This window comes from Sorghum bicolor, chromosome 8 (genome assembly GCF_000003195.3).
Source record: "Sorghum bicolor cultivar BTx623 chromosome 8, Sorghum_bicolor_NCBIv3, whole genome shotgun sequence".
NCBI lineage: Eukaryota > Viridiplantae > Streptophyta > Magnoliopsida > Poales > Poaceae > Sorghum > Sorghum bicolor.
In genome coordinates this window covers 21,105,104-21,127,140 of record NC_012877.2, presented here as the reverse complement: position 1 = coordinate 21,127,140, position 22,037 = coordinate 21,105,104, and the positions used below count along the sequence as shown (strand labels likewise).

The window sequence follows — 22,037 nt, the reverse complement described above, 5'->3', positions numbered from 1 at the left end:
GACTTCTCCAAACTTTGCATCGGTGCAATACAAAATATGCATTTCATTTTCTCAAAAGCGTCGAACCCCTCTCTTCCCTATAAACTCCACCTCCTTCTCAAAGTGTGCCAACACCACCATGTGTGTACCAAGAAGTGCACATGTGTTAGCATTTTCACAATCATTTTCTTCGTAGGAGTTAAGTTAGCTCTCTAGATTCCAAATGCAAGCACATGAACAATGATACCTATTGGCACTCGATAGCAGCTTAGCGAAAGAATTCTCCTCTTTATAGTACGGTTGTCTATCGTAAACGTGATCACACCCTCTATGGTGTCTTGATCACCAAAACCAAAAAACCTAAGCAATACCTTTGCCTTGATCTCCATAGGGTTTTGTATTCTCTTTCTTCTTTTCCAAGTTGAGCACTTGATCATCTTGTGGTCATCACCATCATCACCATGACCATCACTTGCTCCATCACTTGGCTTGTACCATCATCATTAAGTCTACACACACTTAGTATGGAGGTTAGTACTAGCGTTTCATCAATTATCCAAAACCAAACTAGGGCTTTCAATCTCCACCTTTTTGGTAATTGATGACAACCCTTTTTCAAAGATTTTCAAAAAAAATTTCTTGGATTCATGTTGCTTGCCCAAGCATTTTACCATGTACAAAGGTTATGGACAAGTTTCATAAACCCAAATTGGTAGCAATTGGTCCCCCTACATATGTGCTAAGAGTTTGGATTTGAAAGCTTGCACATATACTTGAATAGGAAATGTAGGAGTCAATTTCTACCAAATGATGCTAAGGTGTAGATAATGTACCTTTGAAGCATGATACCAATCAGAGTTGCCAATATACACCATTCTTAGCACCATTAGTAACTAGACATTCACAAAACTAGAGCACCCCGTGAGATCAAAATTATAAACAAGGTTCTAGTACCACTTGTGAAATAGCTAAAAGTCTAGTTACACTACCTATGCATGCTAGTTCTTCATTTCATCAATCAAACCTATAACTAGCATACACCACACAAGCAAGGTATCAGAGAGAGAGAGAGCTTCTAAAGCTAATGCAAATGCAAGCAAACATATGTGATGCACATTCAAATGAAACATACAAGTTTATGAGCTTGCTCTCCCTACTTGTGTGCTTCAAAATTTTAATTTGATCCCCTTTTTAACATGTTACTCTCCTATCTTTGTATTTCTTTGTAATTCCTTTAGCAAATCTTTGGGAAATTCTCTCCCCCTTTGTCATCAAAGACCAAAAAAGGTGAGTTCAAATTTTAGATAGGTTAGTTTGAAACCATGTGAGGTGAGATCATTTTTCCAAAATTAGTTCAATCTAGATTACTTGCCTAAGATATTTAACTCAGTTTGATCCAAGGACAAGCGTTTTCATATTTTAGATCAAACACTAGGATTGCAAGCCCCCAAACATGTCATATGCTACCACTAGATCAAGTCAAGCATAGAAACAATAGTGGTACCATACAAGCATCAAATTCATTTGAGTTTCATGAATGAGCCTAAGACATGTAAGGAATTACTAGATGCGCTAAATAAGTCCTTAGCAAAACATGAATGACATGTCAACCAATTGTACCTTGCTTTGCTCGAAGGAGAGGCATGTCCTATAATGGGGGCGCATCAACGCATATTTGAGAAGTCAAGTATGTTCAATTCATTCCTTAGCTTGCAAAACCTCTTCTCATCAAGTGGCTTGGTGAACATATCGGCAAGTTGATCATCAGTGCCTATACTCTCAATGCAAATGTCCCCTTTTTGTTGGTGATCTCTTATGAAGTGATGACAGACATCTATATGCTTTGTTCTTGAGTGTTGAACTGGGTTGTTGGTGAGCTTCACGGCACTTTCATTGTCACATAGCAATGGCACTTGCTTGAAGTTGATTCCAAAATCTTTAAATGTTGCCTTCATCCATAGGATTTGTGCACAACAACTACCGGCCACAATGTATTCCACTTCGGCGGTTGATAGTGCAACACTATTTTGTTTCTTAGATGACCATGAGACAAGTGATCTTCCCAATAGTTGACATGTGCACGATGTGCTTCTTCTCTCGACTTTGCATCCCGCATAGTCCGAATCAGGATATCCAATAATTTCAAACTTTGCACCTTTGGGATACCACAAATGAGCATTTTGTGTATGCTTCAAGTACCTCAATATTCTCTTTGTTGCTTTCAAATGGCTTTCTCTTGGAGAGGCCTGGAATCTTGCACACTGTTGACGGTCCTTAAAGCTCACATTTAACCGTCAACTAATCATAGAAAAAGATCCAAAGGCAACCAACACCTAGACTTAGGGTTTTATCTGACAGAATTCCACGAGTTTTGGTGTTTGTCTATTTCTATAGGGGGTTATCAGGAAATACGAAAGAAAGGCCCACATGTCAGGTTTACATAGAGATATTAACATGCCGCACAATTTTCTATCATCTAGAAGACTCCAGAAGCCACGGGACCGAAGCGGAGGCCGAGAGGGCTCAGGGACAGGGCGCCCGCCCTAGAGTTCTGCCCAATCACGTCCAAACTCGCGGATCGTGCTCCACCGACCTAAAGGATCAAGGATAACCGTTCAATCAATGTCGGTTTGATCCAACGGCCCATATTCACTTGAAGAGACTATAAAACCAGACCCCCTGGCTCCTGGAGATCATACCTCTTCTACAGAATCAAAGCTAGGGTTTCAATTCTTCATCCAAGTAGAGAGGACCCCTCTAGTTCTTCTAGTTCTACCTCTAGTTCATCTAGTTCAAGTTCTAGTTCATCTAGTTCTAGTTCTAGTTCCTCTAGTTCTTATTCTAGTTAGTTCTAGTTGTAATCTAGAAAATAGGGAGAGAGAAGAGGAGAGCGAAGGAGGAGCCGGATCTGCCGGATCTTCCTCAACATTGTACTTTTGCAGCAATTGGTTCGTTCTTCATTGTTCTCTAGGTTCTTCAATTCATAATTCTTGAGTTCTTTAATTACTTTTTTTACATTCAAGTTATTTATTGGATTCCCGCTTGCATCAAGTGCTCTAGTCTTTATAACGCTAGAGTAGTAATTAAAAGATTAGACGTGGTGTTTAGTCTTGCAATTACCTGGAATTGCACCCAATCCTGCGGATTGTTGTGGTAGCGTTAGGGTAGTGACAGCCCTAACGGTCGACGTATTCCACCTCGTTCGGATCAGTGTTTGTAGGACCGTAGTCAGACCTTCCTAGCCCCCTTCTCATCTCTTTCTGTGGTTAGTGCTCTGATGTCCCGAAATAGATAATCTTGAAGTAATTCTTAATTCTTAGATCAACTAGAGAACTCTCAGGAAACTTCCTCTCTTCCCACCAAAAATAATTATATAGTTATCCTTGGGCGATCTTGGATCTTAATTAGTACACTCACATTCTCTGTGGAAAATCGATACTCTGGAACACTCCCGAGTGAAAGCTACATCGGTATCCGTGCACTTGCGGATTTTTCTGTTTGCGTTTAAAATACCCAACAAGCTTTCTCGCGCCATTGCTGGGGAATGGTATCTGTGCTAGTTTCGAACCATGTCGTCCGTGTATCCTTTTTCTTTTCCTTTTTTACCACACTCACCTTATCATTTTCACCACACCACATGGATTTCACTCTAAACATTAATGAGCATGGAATTTATTTCATAGCCACTTCATTTACTCCATGCTCGTATGCAACATCTTACCAATCCATTGGTCTCTCCAACATCACCACATTCGAGATCTCCAACCTCCTCATCCTTTCTATTTATAAAAACTTTAAAAGGGCGGTTGTCGATGCATATGTCTATATTAAATATTGCAGATCTCGTTGAGTTGATCTTGATATAGGTCAGCGTTGGAGGGGAAACCACTTCGCCGACATAAATTGATGGTTTCCCAAGGACAAGATTAGTGTCCTAAAATAAGCACTGATCAGAATGTAACATGAGCTTTTAATTATTTGCAACATTACCTTGTGTTTTGAGCATACAAGGATAATTGTAAAAAAATTCCTTCGGGTATTCTTGTCACTAACCTTTCTAGGATTGGAGCAAGAAGATCGGATGAATGACAAGCACAAGGTATGTCCAACCAATCATCATACAACATTGAATTAAATTCATCGAAACTTGAATTTTGCAAAAATTCAAGCTTGGGGAGTACTTTACATAAAAACATCCTTTGTCATGTTGCTATGTTGGTTGTCCCTACCTTTGAGACATGCTCAATCTGTTAAGTACTAATCACACTACTTCTTCTCCGCTTGAGTAGATCTCTATAAATGCTCTCATGCTACCTTTATTTGCTTTAGTACATGTCTAGGTTTGGATTAGTTTCATTTATCTCTTAATTAAGAATGGTGCTTAGTTTAGGAATGATGATCTTATTTCCAAGGGATTTTAAATTAAGCATGATGCTTAGGTTAAAATGCCCTCCTAAATCAAATTAGACATGGTGTCTAGGTTGATTTTTGAGCCAATAGTACGCTATAGTAGATATTGGGTATTTTGTTGGACTAACCCTGTAGGAAAACTTTCAATATCGACCTGGGAAGTCCTGAGATACACACACACATTGGAGACAAAGAGAGAGACACATGAAGGTTAAAAATTTACACAAGGAAGGCATAAGCTCATAAGAGATGATCCATGGAGGGTGCCACAAACACGATGCACAACCCCTAAGAAAGGAAAGCTTCCACAAGGTGATACTATACCATCACTCTTCAAGTAAGGTAACATCTTAAGGTACTTGACTATCACATTTATAAGCTTCTCCTTGGTTCTGGCATTCACATGGATAAAAGAGACAAACATGTATGATCTACAACTCTAGATTAACCAACCCAATCGATTCAATATGTTTAGTCCTTCCACCGTTGTGATCCCACACTCCTAATCTTATGAGCTAAAATGTTGCACACTCAATCTTTGGAAGATATATAAAAATAATAATAATAAGTATAGATAGATTATCTTTCCATTAGGTTGAGCAATCTGATCTGACAAATGTTTTAAATGCTACACTCATGATCTTATTATCCATCAACTTTGTCTTGCTCACTATGCTTAAGGTTAGAGAAGAACAAATACACTTTTGGTTCTGTTGGTGTTTTCCACCAACAAGGCCCATGCACTTGATCTCTGCCTTGTCTCTATGAGCAGGTACACTTCGAGCAAAATATGAAGGAGTTTTACAACTCCCAGACTCCACCAAGTGAAGAACCTAGATCTACGAGCACAAACACACTGGAGATACTGGACACTCAGGCAATCACTGCCCTGAGATGCTTGAGGACATAAACTACATCAACAACAAACTACAACAACCGTCCTCAACAAAAATCAAGGTTGGAATCAACAGAGGCCTAACTACTCAGAGAGGCGATCCAGGACGCCCCGTCATCCCGATCTCCATCGGCATGGTGGACTTCCCAGAAGCACTCTGCGACTTTGGCTCCAGCGTCAACATTATGCTCAGGCTTGCAGATCGGACACTAAGTTTCCCAAAGGGAATATTGAAGAACCTCTGCGTCCGAGTTGGTACCTTGTACGCCCCAGCAGACTTCGTGGTGATAGAGACTGGTACTGATGAGAGGGCACCCATCGTCATAGGGAGGTCATTCCTGAACATCTCAGGAGATGTCATCTACGCTAGTGCTGCCAATATCAGTTTTTACATGAAGGGGAGGAAGGAGATGTTTTCCTTCAAGAACAAGACTACACAAATCTCAGAGCAATCCTGACATGAACCAAGGAAGAGGACCAACAGGAGAAACAGGAACAAGCAAATGTAGACTGAGTCAGCTAAGATGGTCACTGCAACTCAAGGAGGTCAAGATCGTCAACTCAAGTCGCCTTTCTTGATCAAGAAGGACGACCCTGGTGTTCCAAACATCGAGTGCACAATCAACGGATATTCTTTTCAGAAGACACTCTACGACACCAGATCTGACGTCAACATAATGGCCGCAGTCACTTATCAGCTCCTGCATGGAACCATGCCCCTACAACCAACATACATTCAGCTCCAGATGATTTTAAGGTTATTGACATGGGAGAAGACGAGTACAATCCACCCATCACCATTGGGAGACTGTTCCTCAGTACCGTTAAAACTCCAAGTAGGTCAGGACAAGAAGAAGACGACGCAACTGCAACCAGAGGAGGAAAATCATCAAGGACGGATGGGCAGACTACGCAGGAGAAGTGCACTGAGTCAGGTGTGGAGAAAGAAGATAGTTATACACGAAGAGGAGGCGCCACCGGAATCACCAACTACGGCATCCATCGAATTCCAGGATGATTGAGAAAACGGAGAGTCCCGTTCGGAGGACTTAAAAACACCGAACGCCTTGCCAAGTGGTAAACTTGGCAGTTATCCTTTCCCTTTCAATTATTTAAAACAGTTTGCTTAGTTAATCATATTCATACTATCTTGAAAAGAAAATAAAAATGTTAAAAAATAGTAAGCCTCATGTGAGTATGCTCATGGCATAAAACCCATAAGTACATTCATTGTGGTGGCGTAAAAATGAAATAAATATATTCCTGTCCTATAAAAATGAAAATATAAATAAGATTGTGATCCTACTAAAGAGAGTAACATTTATTGAGGAGGCTCAACATGATAAAGGCTAGATATTTATGCTAACACTTAACTAGCTCCACAAAAAACTTTGTTGTCTATTTGAGCTCCACAGAATTCAAGGATCAAAGAAGACTAGCAGACGGAGGACATCCTAATCAATGTCAGGGTGCTGTTGACATTCAAATACACCTCCGCCACCTGCTAGCTACATCACAAGGAATTACGTCAAAATCCAGCTTGGGGGAGAGCACTCTCATTTATCCAGCTAAGTGTTTCTACTCGCGTTTATACTTTACTCAAATAATAAAAAGATGCATAATCATAAAAACCGAAATAAAGATTTTGTGCTTATATATATCTTTGCTTAGTTTGCTAAATAAATAAATAAATAAAGTTTGCTATGAACCCTCATGATAAGCTCTCACATGGAAATGATGAGTAGTTGCTCTGCCATGACTAGTTCTCAAAATTGAAATATCTCTCAAGTTTAGGCCTGACTGTTATTAATTAAGTTTTGCTCTAAACCTGAACTTGTGGGGAGAGTACTTGATCTGAAATCTAAGTCGTTAACGGATATGATATGGGAAGGTTGAGCTGCTGTTTATCTGTTCCTAGAGATGCTAGAATTCTGGAGAATTTTATCTTTGAAAATCTTTAAAATGTTGCATGATGAGTTCCTATATGATGAGAGTTTAAATTCCTACCACAGCCATATATACATGTTTGCTAGACTTTGAGCCACACATTTACTTTTTACTGCTTATGAGCATTGAGTGTGGTCAAGCTGTGTAGACCCATAGGAGCTTGTCATGTGGTTAAATCAAGATTCACTTGCACGTTCACTCACACATGCTGCTTCTACTCCGGAAGTATGCATCCACATATATCCATCTATTTCCATCTCCATAACCACCCAAAAAATATTCTACTCCTAATCCAGGAGAGAATAGCCAAAAACATTCTCTTATTCCTGTTTTCCCCTGTGAAATAAATGCTCAAGTTATCTTGTTACTACCACATGCTATATTATCTCACGAGATGAGTGCTCTAAAAAAAGAAAAAAAAAGGGAGAAAAAAAAGATTATACGAGGAAATAAAAAGGAGCAAGTGCCCGGAACCACGAAAGAAAAGAAAAAGTGAGACGAGAGGTAAAAATGGACAAGTGTGCGACAGTAGAATTAGGGGTACAAGATACCCACCTGAGAGGAAAGAAAAAGAAAATACAGAGCATCTTATTCTCCCCAAAAGTTTCAAAAGAGCAAGAAAGGTATGTACCCCCTCAAAAGAGCAAAAGTAGAATTAGACTTTCACCATTATCACCATTCATTCGCCACACATGCACATCTTGATTTGACTTATTGACTTGTTCTTCTGGATCCATGGTTTGACTATGCAATAAATGTCTTGTAAGTATGTATTAGTTGTCTCCTACCTATTAGCTCCATATATCAAAACCTTATTAGAGTAGGGTGAGGGAGAAGGCAATGCCACTATGCCTCATACCAAAAATAACACATACTTTGAGAGAAGGCATACACCATTACTGCCTTGGTAAGGATCCAGAAATACCACAAAAGAGTGACTTGAGAGAGTCATACAAGGAATCTCTGAGTTTTATTTGAAAATCTACAAAAACTCCAGAGCTATAGTTAATCGAAGAATAAGAGACATGGCGCTTGACTATACTGTTCTATCTTTTAACTGCTCAAGACACAAGTGACGGTTGCAAGCCCCATGGTGGAAGGTACAATTGGTAAGTTTAAATCTTAACAGTTTACCCTAACCCACAGATGAGATCTTGTTTGAACGCATGTATATCTTTAAGGCATGAAACCACTGTAGAAACTCTTGAGTCCATCTTTGCTCAGGGACGAGCAAAGGTTAAACTTGGGGGAGCTTGTTGACGGTCCTTAAAGCTCACATTTAATCATCAACTAATCATAGAAAAGGATCCAAATGCAACCAACACCTAGACTTAGGGTTTTATCTGACAGAATTCCATGAGTTTTGGTGTTTGTCTATTTCTGTAGGGGGTTATCAGGAAATACGGAAGAAAGGCCCACACGTCGGGTTTACAAAGAGATATTAACGTGCCGCGCAATTTTCTATCATCTAGAAGACTCCAGAAGCCACGGGACCGAAGCGGAGGCCGAGAGGGCTCAGGGACAGGGCGCCCACCCAAGTCTTGAGGGCGCCCGCCCTGGAGTTCTGCCCAATCACGTCCAAACTCGCGGATCGTGCTCCACCGACCTAAAGGATCAAGGATAACCGTTCAATCAATGTCGGTTTGATCCAACGGCCCATATTCACTTGAAGGGACTATAAAACAAGACCCCTGGCCCCTGGAGATCATCCCTCTTCTACAGAATCAAAGCTAGGGTTTCAATTCTTCATCCAAGTAGAGAGGATCCCTCTAGTTCTTCTAGTTCTACCTCTAGTTCATCTAGTTCTAGTTCTAGTTCCTCTAGTTCTAGTTCTAGTTAGTTCTAGTTGTAATCTAGAAAATAGGGAGAGAGAAGAGGAGAGCGGAGGAGCCGGATCTGTCGGATCTTCCTCAACATTGTACTTTTGCAGCAATTGGTTCGTTCTTCATCGTTCTCCAGGTTCTTCAATTCATAATTCCTGAGTTCTTTAATTAATTTTATTTACATTCAAGTTATTTATTGGATTCCCGCTTGCATCAAGTGCTCTAGTCTTTTATAACGCTAGAGTAGTAATTAAAAGATTAGACGTGGTGTTTAGTGTTGCAATTACCTGGAATTGCACCCAATCCTGCGGATTGTTGTGGTAGCCTTAGGGTAGTGACAGCCCTAGCGGTCGACGTATTCCACCTCGTTCGGATCAGTGTTTGTAGGACCATAGTCAGACCTTCCTAGCCCCCTTCTCATCTCTTTCTGTGGTTAGTGCTCTGATGTCCCGAAATAGATAATCTTGAAGTAATTCTTGATTCTTAGATCAACCAGAGAACTCTCAGGAAACTTCCTCTCTTCCCACCAAAAATAATTATATAGTTATCCTTAGGCGATCTTGGATCTTAATTAGTGCACTCACGTTCTCTGTGGAAAATCGATACTCTGGAATACTCCCGGGTGAAAGCTACATCGGTATCCGTGCGCTTGCGGATTTTTCTGTTTGCGTTTAAAATACCCAACACACACATGCATACACTAAACATGACATCCGGTCTTGATGCGGTCACATAGAGTAGGCTTCCAATCATAGACCGATACAACTTTTGATCCACCATATTTCCACTTGTGTCACTATCTAAGCTTCCATTTGTTCCCATTGGTGTGCTAATTGATTTTGCATCATCCATACTAAACTTCTTGAGCATGTCTTTTATGTACTTGCCTTGACTCGCAAATGTGCCATTCTTCAATTGCTTGTTTTGAAGACCAAGGAAGTAACTAAGCTCTCCAATCATTGACATCTCAAACTCATTAGCCATCATGTTTCCAAACTCCTCACAAAATTCTTGGTTGGTTGATCGAAATATGATATCATCAACATATATTTGCAACACAAACAAGTCTTCGCCAATCTTCTTGGTGAAGAGAGTGGTGTAAACCTTGCCCATCTTGAAACCTTCAGAGAGTAAAAAATCTCTCAATCCCTCATACCATGCTCTAGGTGCTTGCTTCAAACCATACAATACCTTAGCCTTTTCCATAGTCTGCTTCTCCTCTTCCTTGAGATCTGCTTCTGATATCATGATGACGTTCTCTATGTAGATCTTAGGATTCAGCATGTTGATCGTGTTGATTTGTCCCACTGGGCGTGCCAAAAGATGCGTTGATGTAAAAGTGGATCTGCAAACACAAAGGGCTAATACCGAATCCGATATCCAAAGCGTGCTAGTCGATTTGACCCATTAATTGATAAGGATGATAACTCAAGTACTTTGGTCCCGACAAGTGTGATACGCCCAGAAGCCACGGCCAAGAGGTACTCACACGGAACTCGAGGATTGTCGAAGGTCACATTGAAGTGATGTATCATAAAAAGAAAATATGCAAATTGATGAAGTAGCCAAAAAGTAAGTAGATGCAAATAGGAGTAAAATTGGTTTTATATTTATTGATGTGTTTCTTTTCTTTACATTGTCCCTCGGTCCATATTTATACCCTGATCCGAAGAAACATAACCAGACACGACTAAAAACATGACTCTTACATGAGTCATACTCTAATAAATATAGAAAAGGAAAACGACACCTATCTACTTCCTTGTCTGCCTTAATTACGATGAAACTTTCATCGGCTTCCGCTCCATCAGCATGCTTTCCATCATCATAAGCCTCATCGGCAGTAGTCTTCAGATCTTCCTTCATCGACATTAGCAATGACATCTCTGATCTAGTCAACAATGCCCCTGAGTCTAAGTCAAACGACAACCTTTCCATCGGTCACCACCACTCATCGGCAACAATCCTCACAGGCTGATCTTCATCACCACCCTTTTACTAGCGTAATACAATAAATTTCCTTCTGCTGATTAGCCCACTCTGATCATTTTGACACGTGCCAAAAATGGTATCCACACCATCCATTGATCTTAGCTACTTCTATCCTTAGAAGTACGCAACCACTTACATCCACACATTCTCCATGTGCTAATTCTGTTCCTGAAAGTACCACCCACATATACGCACTACACTTTGTGTTGTTTCTATCCTAGAGACATTCACTTATGCTGCTCCTATCTTGGGAGTACGCATTCGTTCACCCATTCACAGTCCACATCCACTTAGAAAATGTTCTACTCCTACACTAGGAGAAGACACCCAAAAATATTCAATGTCTTATTCTACTTATCCAATAAAGCTCCAGGTATTTTAGTTGATACTCCATACTGTTATTAGTGCATTAAGAGGGTTGGCTGATCTATATAAAAAATGAGAAAAAAAAGAAAGTGGACAAAAGTCCCAGTGCAAAAGAAAATAAAGACAGCCAAGTCCTTGTTCTCAGATTAGGGAGATATGTTATCCTTAAGGCACGGAATCGACCAAAGTTAGGACGATGAGACCTGCTGAAAGGCCGAGTACAAGGTTCAAATGAAACAAACTTTTCTTTTAATTCTGTTTTTTTTAAAGCCGATTTCAAAAGTAAATCTGGGTTGGTTTCAGTTTTGATCCAAAATCACTCAATACAAAGAAACAAATGCACCAGCATGAATGCACAATCATGTTGCTAAATTCCTTTGATAAATTTTAATTTTATGAAAAATATTATTTTCATGTGTTTTTTTAGCACAAAATTCATAATTAAATCAATTTACATCTATTTCAAAATGAGCAAATTTTAGGGTGTTACAATTCTACCCCCTTAAGATGAATCTCGTCCTCAAGATTCGGAAGAAATACGAATCCCTAAGAGAACGCAGGATAAAGATCTTGATAACTCTTTCAACCTCACAACTTGTATACCAAAGGCAAACTCAAATTTTCCATGGAATGTATATTATTCATAATTTATCAAAGTCCATCTTGACTACTAAGTTTTTGACTTACACAACTCACAGATATGATAACTTAGCATGGATATGCCTCCTTAGGTAGGAGTGGACCACCTTGATACTCAATTCTTTTCCCTGATGGTGCGGTTAAGAAAATTTTCCACTGCATATATCACTCCTTTGTGTGCACATAACCATCCATTGTCAAGAACCAAAGGAATGTCGAGTGACTCTAGCACAATGAGGTTTACTGTGAAGTTTTCCTTGCTTATGACCAGATTGATATTCGAGCAAACTTGACCTGCCTGTATCTCTCCCATTGGGGTTTGAACTAACAAAGGCTTCTTCATTGGACACTTCACCCGTTCAATCGTCTTTACCAAGTCGGCGGAAATGAAAGAATGCGAAGCACTTCCGTCAAACAGAGCAAAAACTAGCACTGAGCCCACTTGAATATAGCCTCCCACCACTTTGGTGGCTCCTTGAATGTTATTCTTATCCACATTGCTTAGTCTTCCATTGATATAATTTTGCTGCACTTTACTTCCGAGAGCAGGTTTTTTACGAGCTTTCCTTTTACGCTTCCGTCGTTGTGGATTCTGATTTGGTTCAATGTCAACTTCCTCTTCTGTATTATTATTTTGATAACACTCAGCTTTGTCATACTCGTAACACTTTTCTTCAAAGGAAAGATGATCATAACCATAGGATATCTTAGAAGACAATTATCACTTCAAGATAAATTAAATATGCATCATCCCGTGATATCCAGGTACTACCCCCTTAAGACGATATTGATTAGGGAATAGTAAGGACTAGTTCTCCTATCCTTTTTGGACGCTACACATCATAGTCTTTTACATTCGTTGTACCGAGTCTCTTGATCCAAGGTTATTTTCATCACTAAGTTCCAATTGTTGGTACCTTTATCATGGTTAAGTTACTTCACTCTCGCATCCCACTTTTAACTTTGTAAACTTTGGTGTCATCTGATCCTCATACACAACTCTCAATCCATGAGTATCAACAATGACATGAACCTACATTGATATTAGCACAGTCCAAATAGAATGATATCTTGAAACAAACCAACATACCAAACACTTGATGTCCTTGTAGATGTTCTAGTCATTAACCACTTCTTCTCTTGTAACTTCTTTAATTAGGCTACCCCCCTTAAGAAAAGTCAACTAGGGGACACAAGAAAGGTAGCTTGCATATTTTCCAGACAAGTTAACATTGAGAACTTCTGACATCCGAAAGAACTTATATGCAAGAGAACAAACATGTATCCTGAAATTTTCCCGTGATATGAAAAACACTGGCATCATAAAATGGACATAACTCTTATTATGTGAATCCAATAGAGTTGTGGCTTATACCGTTAGAAAAATTATGAAATCCCCAACAACTTTCATGTAGAAAACCTCCTTAGGTTCTGTCTTTAATCTTAGGTAAAACAGCCAAACTTAATATCTATCCTGAAAATGTCTCAGCAAAGGTGCAGTAGCTTCCAGAAGTTATAGCTCGACCTACTTAACTCATCTGGAGATGATCCTTATATATTTTAAAAGCTTAGAAAATCCTCTACAACTTTCGTATACAACTCTTTCCCAGATTCTGAAGTTAACTTAGCTGAAACTGGGAATTACCAGGTCTGTCCAGATTTGGAAACAGAACAGAAACATCCAATTGTAAATATCATATCTCAGGTTCTACTTAGCCAAACAAGTTCCAGCTTATACCGTTGGAAAGCTTAGCAAGTCGTCTATAACTTTTCTATAGAACACTTTTCCAAATTCTATAGTTATATTTGTCTCAAACAGCAAGTTCCCGAAACTGGTCCAGATTCTGGACAGCACATCTGTATCATCTTGTGATTTTTGTAACTTCCAAACCATAAAAGCTATGAGGGTGATTCTTGCGGTCAGAGAAAGATCTTGAAGTCTAGTTGTTCTCAGAAATATTTGATAAACTTTGCACGATCGGACCTTTAGATACACCAGCATTATTGCAAACTGCTCCAGAAATCAGCAAGGGATAGAAACAAGAGATAGCCAAACCCAACTACTTATTTCATTAATCCTTATGTCTTAGGTCTATAAACTAATGAAATTGTGAAGTAATTCCACAAGATCATTGGAATCATTACAAAGATCCAAATCAAACATAAGCAGCCCAGATCACTGTATTAACATGCATCATAGCTCATAAGCTACAACAATCATACAAAAAAATATTGATTCATTCATGTATTAGCATGTCCACAATAGTTACATTGAACAACAAAGTACAAAATTGACCTAGCTCATAACCATTTGTTTTGACAGTCATTTGACAACTAATTCTAAGAATAACTACATTTGAACAAAGAGATTTCATCCCTAGGGATATGAACACTTCAATTGGCTTGCTGTCGAGAAGGTGCTACCTGAAAATCAATATGAATATGGGATAAGTCAGTTTGGAGCAAAGATTCTAAAAGAAATGCTATCTATTTATTATCAAGCTATGCACATATTTTTGAGAGTCCAACATGAGAATAACTCAAGATTAAAAAGAGAACAGCCACACCGACACACACAACCAATAAGGACAAGTAGTCCACAAGTAAATTAGAAAAATAGCAGCATTTCATAACAATTTGAAGGTTTTGAGTGTAGATGGATTCAAGCAAATCCTAACACCACTCTCTAAGTAGTAAAGTGCCCATGCTAACACTACGGATTTTATCTTAGAATGCACATGAAAACAAAACAACAACGTTTAAGCTGAAAAACATTCATGTATGTTATCACTGAATCTATCAATAATCATCTGTTTGAGGTCACCTGCTCGTGAATCCAACTCAACCTTGACACTTTAAATCAGTTCATATTTCCAACCGACACTTTAAATTTACATGATCCCGTATTCTCATGACTGTTTCCACCTGTCCACCTGAATGGATATCAGAAAATAAAGTTATAATTCAGTTAACTACAGAAAATATTTCAGAACCAAAACAAAAACTGTTAGTAGTATTAGAGAAAAAATCTCATAAAAGCTATGTTATCAGCCTAGAGAAAATAAATATCTATGCAAACAAACTATAATCCATTTGCAGCCAGATACAGTTGCAGCTCCTACTGAATACTTTGCCTAACTTATTTGGAATGGTACCTTATGAAAAAAAAGAGAAAATAGCCACAGCATAGTAGTACATAAGTTAACTGCATATATCCGTCCTTAACCACTCTAAAATATCAAAAGCTTTAAGCCTTCATTAATATGAGTAAATACAGTTGGAATGGAAAAAAAAGCGCTAAATAGTTTCTTCTTCCATGCAGTACTTGAAAACAATAAGATGCCCATTCAAAAACACAACACAATTTAATTTCTGAGATAGCCAAAATAGTTGCATTATTATTGACAAAGGGAACACATACCAGAAGCGGTTGCCAATAGCGCACAGGCTTGCCTGAAGTCCCAGCCAAATGAAATATGTATGTAAGACAAAGCAAATGATTTTAAGTACTGCTACAGATTCATAAGTCCCGGTCAGTGTATTACCAGCATAATCAATAATGGAGAAATATATGCTTTTTGTTGACAACTCCGCATGTAATATAATGGTCAATCTATACTTATCAATATTGCCTACTGATTTAGCAAATATTGTTGGACTGAATAGCTAAACCCTCGCATTAAAATTCATATTTGATTTCTATGCGTATTTTTTCCACTTGTAATCAGAACATAATGACTCATATGACAGTAACATTGATGAATCCCTAGTCACGTATCAGATTTTTTCCACTTGCAATCAGAAAACTGAACAATCCTGGTTGCAATAGCAAACATTTTTTTTCTTTTTCTGAACAATCCTGGTTGCAATAGCAAGACCATTATAGACTAAGCATTGTCACTTGATTTATGTAAGCTCTTTTCGTTATGAAGTGGCTTGAAGACCGAATCAATCTCACCTTTAGCTGCAGCCCCCATCGATCTTCCATGTGCGCTCTCCAGTGACCTTCCCTTTCTCCAGCAGCTCCAGGGATCGAAGCGATTTCCCCTCCCAAATAAATTAAAACCCTAGATCGGAGAGAAGCAGGTTGTGATCTATTAGAACTGTAGGAAAGGGAAGAACTAAAATTAAACCTCAGATCTAGTACAGGAATGAAAAAGAGGAAAGAAACAACCTACCACCGGCTTGCCACAGATTCACAGCCGGAGTCGCAGAAGACGATTAGGACAGGAGACAGTCAGACAGAGAGGGTGATGACGCACCTGACGTTTACAATAGACCCGCCGGCCGTCTCCTTCTTGGTGCTCGCCATGGCGTCGAACCGGCAGACACGAGCTCCTGCAGCGCTATCCGTAGCGGTCGCGTACTCGCGTCGTCCTCTAGTCGCGAAGTTGCGACTCGTGAGTCGCCAGGCGGAACCGTGGAAGGGATAGGGGCGCGGGCGCCGCCAGGCTCGCATGTGGGGTGGGGAGGCGTGGGGAACGGTGGAGTGGAGGGCAGTTAGGTTACGGTTTTGTTACTGGGCTGGGCCTTAGCTGGGAACAAAGAAGTCTGGGAGTGGGATTGAGGATTATTGGGCAACTACCGAATTTTGAATACGGAGGATTTCAAATAGAATGTAGAAATATAGAAATCGGTCGAAATAATCTCATTCCGAATTCCGCACCGTTTTCGAATTATTTGTCCAAATTTCGTACCGGATTTGAATTATTCCAAAAAAACTGAAAATGATCGGGTAAAATATAGAAAATGATGCAATTCGGTCGGGGATTTTCGTTTTTGTTTTCATCCTTAGATCCAATATATTCCACTCGTTTTGCCTTCCTGGCTCGGTTGTGGGCGTACCAACCCCAATTTATATAATCTCACTATCCTCCTCAACCTAGATAAAATGGCTCATATGTTATTGGAACTTTTTAAGAGTTATTTTCACTTTTAAAACAATTTAAAAAATAAAATAGACAAAAACATGGAAAAACATGTGTTGTTATATCAAGTGCAATAGGTGACCTAACTACAAGACAAAAAGATATGATCTGATATAATAAAAAATAAAATAGAAAAAAAGGAAAAACATGTGTTGACGTGGCAAAAGACCTTGTCAACATGGAAAGTTTTTTTTTTAAATTTATAAAAATATTTGTGACACACAAATAGGCCTTGTGACATAGAAAATATTGTCACCAGATGAAATTAGTCTTATTAAATGACATTTATTGTGACATACAACATTTAATTGTCACTAAGTCACTATGCCTAAAATATAATGTCACAAAATGAATGATATAGTAACATTCTTACAATTGTCATACTAAAAATGTTAAAAAGCCATGTATTTCTTGTAGTGTTCCCACAACAGCAAAAGAGGAGGCAGAGTGACCATTGCCCTTAGTCTAGTCATCACCCATTGTTGGGTACAAGCAGTGGATGCAGTACCCATAGTACATCTGCCCATCTGCAAAACAACATGGGAATGGAACACTGAGTACGAGGATGTACTCAGCTAGACTTACCCATCATAGACCAAAAATAAAAGACTCTTCAAGGATCATGAAGGCTATATGGTGGGATAGATGGACTCTTTTTGCGTGAAAGCTTTAATCATCTAAGAATATATCCTAGAACCCCCTTGCTTTTATTTAGCTCAAGTTAAGTATTATTACCTACCATCTAGGTTAGCACCTGTACTATTGCAAATAGTTGTTTCAATATGATACTACCGTATAATACCATTCGCAAGTCATCACATATCGTAACCCAAGGGTTTCATAGTCCTTACTACGAGGACAGGGCTCATGTCAAGTGCTCACTATCCAGGAGCGATGGCGATTCGAATCGATTTCTGACCAGCTGGCGACTTATTCCCCACAGAAACCACACTCACTGATCAAGTGAGCTACAGATCACCGTATTACACTATCCGGGACCAATTCGCGTGTTCGGCAGGCACCGCTAGTACCCGAGGACCGTTCCGGCGACTGAGGTATCCAAGGCATACCAAGATTGCACACCGCGCCCTCATCGTTCTCCTCAACCATCACCAGTACAGTGCATGGTGGCTTGACTCCTGGCCCGGATAGTGTTCAGGCTTCACGGTCGGAATGACTTATCCTTCCATCTGAGTGTGGGGCATGCGTTCAACATGGCAAGAGGGCCGTCAATGATCGGTCCTTAATTGACACAGACAGGGGCACTACGGTCAACACCACCATAAGACCCTGCCCGGTCTCAGTTTCCTTTCCACCCTTGGTTACTTCTCACCATAGCATCAAACAACTGGACATTTAGGTATCCACCTATATCTCGTAGGTGACAGGAAATCACCCGACTTCTACCGCTCTAAGCAAGCTAAGCATAGACTTCGAGCCTATCTACTTAGGACAAGGTAGATAATCATGTGGTGAATCCAAGGAGTAACTATGCATCAATGGTATCAACCAACTCCTATTACTTAATGCAACAAGGTAATTCAACGGGATATAATAAAGTAAGTTAGCGAGAAATAGGGAGACTTAGAATGCTCTGGGGCCTCTCTCGAAGGTGCTAGGCAGGTGATCCAGGCACTCCTACAGCTCTCCTTCCAGCTCTGGTCCTCCCGAAAATTCTTGCTCCGGTATTGATGAGGACATCACTACTAAATTTTGACTGTCCTGGAATGCCTCAAATGTGTTGCAATAGGCACAAAATAGTTGCAATAGCAGTAGTAGCAACACATTTTTTGTTGTGAGACGTTGCAAGTTCTTGCGTGGGTATAGCGTTGGACAACGCTTTGCTGGATAGTGTTGCAAATGTATTTTGCAATTGCAACACCATGGGCGTTGCAACCTATGATTTTGCTACGGTTGTAAGCGTGGCCACAACAACTAATGCAACACCGTAGGCGTTGTTGTATCTTGCAATGGCAACGTGCCTATGTCATTGCAAATGGTGCAGTAGCAACAACAAACATGCGTTGCAACATAATGTATTGCCACAGTAGTTAGTGTTGCAACAAAGATTATATCGCAACACTACGAAGTGGTGGCTACAGGTGCAATTGCCACGACCGAGGTTTGGTTGCTATAAGGTGCAGGAGCTATTGCTATGCATAATGCGTGTGGCAACAAGGATTATATCACAACACGAAGAAGTCGTGGCAACAAGTGCAATTGCCACACCTAAAGTTTGGTTGCTATAAGGTGCAAGAGCTATTGCTACACATAACGAGTGTGGCAAAAAAAGTTTGTCGCAACACCAACAAGTGGTTGCAACTTGTGTATTTGCCACGCCCAAGGATTCGTTGCTGTAAGTCAGTCTATCGCATTACATAATGAGTGTTGCAATAGGACATATTTGCAACACCAAAAAAAGGTCGCAACTTGTGCAATCGCCACTTTCAAATTGTCGTTGCCAATATGCGCTTTTACAACGTTTTTTGTTTGGTGCCACCAGATAATATTGCAATGCCATTAATTGATTAAAACTCAATAAGCATCCACACAACATTTGAATAAATCCATTAAACCAAAATATGATCTGTTTGTTCACATCTAGAAATAAACACATACATATGAAAACACACTTTGTACAAACCAACACATAATAAATTATTCGACCCATTGTTTTTGAATAGCAAAAATGTAAAGTGCCTAGGCAGTAGTCTCCACTTAAGGTTGGTTTAGCTTGATATTGACCATCCCATGACTCGTGCAAGCAACAAGCTGGATGTGAGTGCAAGTCCGAAGAAGTGAAGAACAACACTCCTTGGGTCACCTGAAATTTGATAATTCAATAAGTAAACAGCCAAGTATGGTAGGTGCTGGGAAGTGTTACCTTACTGAAAATTGAAGCTTTTGAATTATATACAGACACTAACCAATTAGTCTAGACACTAGCCATTATAGCTTAATTATCAGTCTAGAAGACATGGCAAATTGCTAGGACACCATTCAGTGTAGTACCAAGCATGTGTATGTTTCACTAGAGAATATAATATAGATTATATACCAGTCCAAAGTAGATCAATCAGTCTACTCTATCTGCAACCCCCTTAGACTGCAATGGCTAGTGTATGCAGCTGATAGAATAGACCCATAGACATGCTGCTCAATAATTATCAATGAACTTCAGAAATTCATATATGGCGTTATAGCTAACCAAACAATTTTGAAATCTCATAAAAAACACTACAACTCCCTAGTTATCAACATGAGCTAGTTTTGGAGTTAACAAAGTCGAATTACACAAAAGCTCAAATCTGCACAGCACATAGCAAAATGATAGCAAAATCATGACAGTAGACTTCAAAAATTCATAGCTCCAAAACCAGATAGGATAAAATCATGAAATTTTAGGATAGAAAAGATACTCAAATCCTATACAACTTTTTTACTTTCACAGTTCACAGAAATGGTCATTTAAAACACGAAATATTCCTCTCAAACAAAACTATACAAACTGTACATTCCCCTTAGTTGTTCTTCAATGAATTAGCAGGGTGGAAAAAATTCAGTTGACCACAGCTAACACCTACCCAGCAGACCTGGTCCCAATAGTCAGGCCAGGCAAAACAAAACTAAGCTACTAACACTAATGGCCGGTAAGTGATTAGGAATTTTGTATGTGGACTAGCTATTGAAACAATATATCCTAGATTCGAGTTTCCTCCCATCAACATCGCCAAAGTGCAATTGCTAATTATTGACTGAAACATTATCATAGTTTTCTATTGCCCTCAAAATACTGAAACATCCCTGTACATTAAAACGTATTAAGTGGACATAGGAAATGGTTTGAACACACTCAGTACTAGTCAAAGATAAACATAAAACATAGGGGCACACTAACCTTCACCAATCTTGCTTAGTGTCCTATCTGCATGACCAAGAAAGCGGTGTAAGTATTAATTAGTACAAAACCAATTAGGCATATCCAATAGAACCAAAACTTACATTCCAATCTTTTTGCTTGGTCGTCTTTTTGCAGCAGCAGCATCATCAGCTAATTGTTTTGGAGGAATAAAATTGATTGTAGCATTCCCTTCTTTGTTATGTTATTGGTTTCTGTTAAGACTACCTCGAGTGGTGCGCACATTGGTAACTGCACTTGTCAGAGCTGCAGGTTGTTCTTTCTGGATGACTTGTTGGTTATTCTGTAACTCAATAGATCACATGAAAAAAATTAGGAGTGGTGCACTAATTCTTGATTGTTGTAAATATTTTCAATTATAAAATAACCTGATCTAATGTTGCTTCATTGTTGTGTGTTGTTTCTTCTGTTTGATTCAAGATTGTTTCAGAAGCAATTGAGGGTGTTCCATTGGCTGCTGTTTCGGTAGTACCTGTGTTAACCTGCATTTAAAACTTTTTATTAATACTACTACTTAGCTCCCATAAACAGCCATTTAATTTAGCTCTGTAATAACATAAAAAAACCTAATACAGCAATAAAGGTGCATGGTTCAAAAAATTAAGGAATCAAAACAAGGTAATGAATTGGAACCAGCTACACACTTTCATTAAAGCATACGTATACTAGCTTTCATAATTATTTGAGTTGAACATTACTATTATCTGCTGTACTGTTCCTTGCCTTTGAGCTGCTAGCATTGATAAAAACTCTTGTCTAAGTTCTTCTTTATCAGACTCCCTTGCTTTCTGCAATTCTTCCTTGTCACGCTTATGTTCTCCCTTCTCGGCTTCAAGTTGTTCTTGTACCTTCTCAAGCGCACCCTCCAGCTCTTCATTTTGCTTATGGGATGTCATTTCAGAACGGGCCTGGTCATCTAAACGTCCAATCATTAGCTGCCTTCTACTTGGATACTTTGCCAAATACCCATTACCATGAACCTTGGATGATCTGCATCTAGTACTTTGCTTGTATGCTGCCTGGAAAATAAGGTTTCTCTCTACTGAAGAAATAAAGTTATCTGGTGACTCTGTTTCCTTCTCTGCAATTTTGCTCGAAGCAGCTTCCTAGCACACATAAGACTTCAAAAGTGTTAAACT

The 22,037-nt window shown here is 39.3% G+C and overlaps 1 protein-coding gene across 2 annotated transcripts; it reads right to left on the bottom strand.

Annotated features, from left to right (window-relative positions):
• LOC110429797 lies at window positions 14,208-16,550 on the bottom strand. Of its 2 annotated transcripts, none has more exons than XM_021446414.1 (5): window positions 16,314-16,550; window positions 16,010-16,118; window positions 15,473-15,560; window positions 14,876-14,984; window positions 14,208-14,475 (listed from the first exon to the last, which is right to left on the bottom strand). In XM_021446414.1, exons 1-4 carry the CDS (start codon window positions 16,508-16,510, stop codon window positions 14,917-14,919), a joined length of 462 nt encoding a protein of 153 aa, XP_021302089.1. In that variant the 5' UTR covers window positions 16,511-16,550; the 3' UTR covers window positions 14,208-14,475; window positions 14,876-14,916. The 2 variants fall into 2 exon arrangements, with proteins under 2 accessions (XP_021302089.1, XP_021302090.1); XM_021446415.1 differs by having other exon boundaries at window positions 15,473-15,504; window positions 16,314-16,546.